A 5,031-nucleotide genomic window follows, 5' to 3' on the forward strand; every position below is an offset into this window, starting at 1 on the left:
TTTGCGGGATACTGTTTTTTCCCGGATTGAACCCGTATTTATTCCGTATTTGACAAATATGGGACGAGCCTAATATGCATTAGTATATAAACTAAATCCTCGTGTATTTAGGTGACAAATTATAGCACAATTGGTCATTGTAACCACCTGCTCTTTTCAATGACAAGTGATCTAAAGTCTTAAACAACATCAGATGTAACTAAATGTACACATTTAGCAACCAAACAACAATAGAATGTTGCCTCTCTATATCTATTTGTTTTATATTATTGTTCTGCCAATCAATCACTAGTCAAACATCAATAACATTTCTATTTGTATTAAATTATGAGTTTCCGTTAGTATTTCGCAATTCCGTTTATCCTGCTCCCGTTTCTGTTCCCGACTATTCCGGACCCGATCCCGTTTCCGATGATAAAATGCGAATACGGAAATAGGAGAGGGGTTTTTCCGTCCGTTTTCATCCCTACTCATAACAGAGCTTCCTTTTTATCAGAAGCAAAACACAGGTTTCTTAATTTTTATGGCCACCTAGGCTGGCTGTTGTGGGCTTCTTCTATACGGTCCCAGTCCTATGGATTCAAGAGAGAACCCTTAAAACAACTTCCTTATCTGTTCGACTAATTTGTCTCAGTGAGGCTTACACCACCACCTCATGAACTGAATCATTTCATTTCTTTTACGAGTTCTATCGCTTTCTTGCTTCTATTGTTTGCTGCTCGTTTCCATTTGAAAATACTAATAGCTGGAACCCGAAAGGTTTGAGGGAAAAAAGGTTCATGTTGCAAGTTGCAATGCAACAGACCCCATCACAGACAAAACAAGCAATAAAATTGGAAAGCTATTGCAAGAACAAAAATATTCAGGCGCAGCATGATATAAAACCTGTCCCAAGACAACTCTTTTGCTACAAGCTTTCCACATGTGACACTGCAATTAGCAAATATACCCCTGCAACAAAATCAGAAATCACGCTGCGCTACAGTGACAACGTCAGATCGTTCAATGAGCAACGCTAAGGTCAATATACTATGTTCCCATGCAGCCATGCTAACTTGCAACAAAAAAAAGTAGAGCTCTAAATTTGTACATAAAGTGCTCATTTTTGTTATTACAAAGAATAACTTAAATAGACCCCCTCTCTCCACCCACACCCTAGATCTGCATCTAAAGCTATCTCCAGCAGCTCTGCTATCTCAAACTTTACTCTACAAACAGTGTTATCTACAATGCAAATCCTCAATTTTACATGTTTTGCTAATCATTACAAATTCCAGTAGGTAAGATCAAAATTAGTCACACTAGATGGGGTGCGACAAGAGCTAACATAGCTCATGCTAAGGTACTCCCGTATTACCTAAAGACATGTCTAACATATATAAATGTGTGATGCAATTATGCAAATAAGAAAATTTATGAGTGGGGATAGAAAGGCATAGAGTATAAGGGAAACTTTAAGTGCCTCTACAAATTTGCCTTCATTTTTCTATTTAGAGCACCATTTAATAAATATTTGGTCGGTAAATCAATTAGATTTTTATGCACTATACTCCAACAATTTATCATAAATTTTCATGCATGAAAAAGTTCCCTAGAAAACTACCACATTTTGCATTTAGAGACCCATGTGACCTCCCCAAAAGTGGAAAGCGAAAAACGGAATAAGGTGGTTATGGAGAGTGAAAAATATGGTGTGTATTGGAGCATGATTTTTGCGGTTTTTTTCTAAATTTTGTGATCATGTAGAGTGCCTCTTAGAGATTCTCTAATAAGCAACAAAGCATGTTGCAAACGGATAAAATTATAGAGTATCTATGTGAGTATTTTATTAAGAAATACATAAATAAGAGAAGGCAAAGATGGGCAATTTAGGTTAGATATGGGGTCTACATTTACTCATGGAGTTACAATACCTGCGTCTCTTTCAAAAATACATATGAAACCCAATCCGCATTGACCATATAAGCACACAAAATGCTGTCAAAATAAACAGCCACAGCCACATAATAAAGTATCTCAGTTGCCTAATGTATAGATCTAAATAAGTAAATCAACATGTCATAATTCATATTCATAATAATAATAAGAAACATCCTTCAAGAAAAGACGGTGAACAGTAAACAACATTGATGTTCATGGTGGGAATTGCTCGTAGATGAAAAATGTTTGCTATGGAACAGAGACGATTACAACAACAATTTGCAGCCACAATACTCGATGGAATTGTTCCAACAACTCCCTCTAGTACTCAATATATAGACTAGATGATAAAAAAAAAACTTAACTACTCAAGAGGTTCAAAATGAATCCTCTGACAATAATGACAATAAAATTATTCTGGGATGAAAAAAAATCGAGTCCTCGGTCAGATTAACTTTAAAAATCAAAACAGCATCTCCACTTATTCAATTCTCACTTTTTTGTAGTTCATGTACTTGAACTTACATATATCCTCAAAGAACTCATCAGCAGCCTCGTGGCAATTCTTCATCTGTGAGATTCTGATGATCATCGTCCGCAGCTTCACACTGTACTTCAGAAGCGACTCGAGAGTGTTCAGCTTCTGTTCAGCATTGAGTGGGGAGCGTACAGTGATCAGAACCTCTTCCAAACAAGGGATGAGGAACCTTGAATTCAACTGCATGCAGAATTCAAACGAATTAGCTATATGTCATATTGTCTAGCGTACCAATCCAATTAGGAACCATAATGCTATAGAAACGACAGACCACTCACATTTTTCAGGCTATTTTTCTGGCACAGGGCAGCGAACATGGCACCATGGATCTCAAATTTGCGGAGTTTGGGGTGGTTGTCGAAGAAGTCAACCAAATCGACTTCCGGGAACGGCTGGAGTGCGTCCAGGTCGCCACAGAACTCTATCTTCATCACTAGATGCTTCACCTCGCTAGCGCACTGCAGCACCGAGCTCACTGCTCCCCAGTTCCACTGAACACCGCGCAGCGACAGGTGATCCAGATCTGGGAGATTACCAGTGTCCACCTTGTGAAGCCTCCCTGCATCATCCCGTCGCAGAATTTCTCATCACGTCAAAGCAACACTAAACTGACCAAAGGATTCGAGATTTGTGTCTCACCGGTGCTCTTGGCAATTGAGAGGCGGCGGAGGTTGTGGCCACCACGCAGAGTGATCCAGGTGAAGCCCTGGATCTCGAGTGACTCCAGACGAGATGCGGTGAGCAAGAGCGAGCAGTTGCCGGCGCCGAGGATGTCGAGCCGGCAACGCTCGAGCTGTTGAAGATCGATAGCCACCGTGCCGGAGCAGTCGCATCCAAGCAGAGACAGATCGGTGAGGTTGGGGCACGCGGCGATGGCGTCCCTCACGGCGCTATCCCGCAGCGGCGCACCGACAACCTCCAGCACGCGGAGCCGCTCCATCCGGCCCCACGCCGGCGGGGCCGTGAGAGACACTCCCCAGAGCCTGAGCTCCTCCAGATTCGCAGTCAGGCCGATGCAGTCGAGGTGCCCACCTTCCGGGACCTTGTCAGCGGCGGCGTCCATCCGCAGCTCGAGCACCCGGAGCGTGGCGCTCCGCTCGGCGAGCCAGACCGGGAGGCGCGCCATGGAGAAGGGGCAGTAGATGACCAGCTCCCTGAGGCGCGCGACGGACGCCACCATCCGGCCGATGACATCGTCCGCGGCGCCCCTGGCCGGTTCGAAGGCGTTCCGCGGGAAGAAGAGCGCGGGTAGGTAGGGGACGCAGTCGCGCCAGCGGCGGCAGACGCAGGCGCAGGCGGCCACGTCGCGGGCGTTGCTGAGCATCGACAGGATGAGCTGGACGACGCCGTCAGGGACCGAGTTCATGCCGACCTCGCTGCAGTCGCCGTCCCACTCCATCGGCGGCGCTCGACGAAAAGGGATGGGATGCGATGGGGATGGGATGGGATGGGGATGAGAGACCACGGGATGCGATGGGGATGGGATGTACTGTATAGATCGGCGGGCTCGTGAGCCGTGAATCGTGAGAAGTGGGAGTGGGTGGATTTGAAATTTGAAATGGGGGAGGATCCCGCTCATTGGGAGGTGGGATTTTGAAATTTCGGCGACCGTTTGCAGCGATTCGGAGAATTTGAAACGGGGGGAGGCGACCAGCTCTGAGGGTTTCCTTTCAGCTTCGGTTTTCCTCGTTGGCGGCGGCGCTGCAGCAATGACGCGGGCAAGCAGATAATCATGGGTCTGGGCAGTGGCCCTGGATTGGTTGTCGCTTGTCGGAATTCCGTGGTCACTCTGGACTCAGTACTCCAGTGCTCATGGGTGTCCGCGTTGATTTGATTTGGTGTAGTTTGCGATAATCTCGAGACGGTCTCCAACAAAGACCTCCGCTAAATTTAGCAGACAACTACCTCCTCTATCGGGCCCGTAACGCACGTTCGGTAAATTTAGAGCACGTCGTACACGCTAAAACTAGCGGATGCGGATCTTGGACGTCCGCTAAACGACAACTTCCTCTACTCCGCGCGGTGGGGCTGAAGCTTCCTACTGGCGCTCGCAAAGCTCTCATCAATGGTGTCGGGGCTGAAGCTCTCAAGCAAGCAGGAGGGACCGTGGAAGCTAGCCAAGGTCGCAGGGACAGGGAAGCGATAGCCGCAAGGAGGGAGGGTGAGGTGTACATTGGGTGCTCCGTCGCAGATCTAGCTCGTCCCCTACGAACTCCATCGGTCCGTCGCAGATCTAGCTCGTCGGTGTTTGACGCGAAGCCGGCGGAGGAGGATATCGCGAGCGAAGCCAGGCACCAACAACCAACCACATCGGCCCTTCGTCCAGCCACCATTCCTGTGTAGAGACATTCGAATGATTTGTTGTGTCGACTACGAAAAAAATATAGAATACAAAATCTGGTATCACTGTTTATATAGAGGTCAGAATTTAGAGTATATTGCTGGAGAAGGAGAATATATAGAGGATGGAATCTTTTGGAGTGTGTTATAAAGGACAGAGAATATTTTTTTAGGGGATGAAATTTATGGGGACATTGCTGGAGACATCCTGAGACTGTGTTCAACATTCCCTC

The 5,031-nt window shown here is 46.3% G+C and overlaps 1 protein-coding gene across 1 annotated transcript; it reads right to left on the bottom strand.

The window, feature by feature from the left end:
* Positions 1-2,132: 2,132 nt before the first annotated feature.
* Positions 2,133-3,958, bottom strand: LOC100283917 (F-box domain containing protein). The gene is given in 3 exon segments (NM_001156815.1): positions 2,133-2,638; positions 2,737-3,017; positions 3,098-3,958. Coding segments are annotated over 3 exon segments (1,278 nt in total). The 5' UTR covers positions 3,858-3,958; the 3' UTR covers positions 2,133-2,401.
* Positions 3,959-5,031: the final 1,073 nt, after the last annotated feature.

The sequence above is a fragment of the Zea mays genome, chromosome 2, assembly GCF_902167145.1.
Source record: "Zea mays cultivar B73 chromosome 2, Zm-B73-REFERENCE-NAM-5.0, whole genome shotgun sequence".
NCBI classification, from domain to species: domain Eukaryota; kingdom Viridiplantae; phylum Streptophyta; class Magnoliopsida; order Poales; family Poaceae; genus Zea; species Zea mays.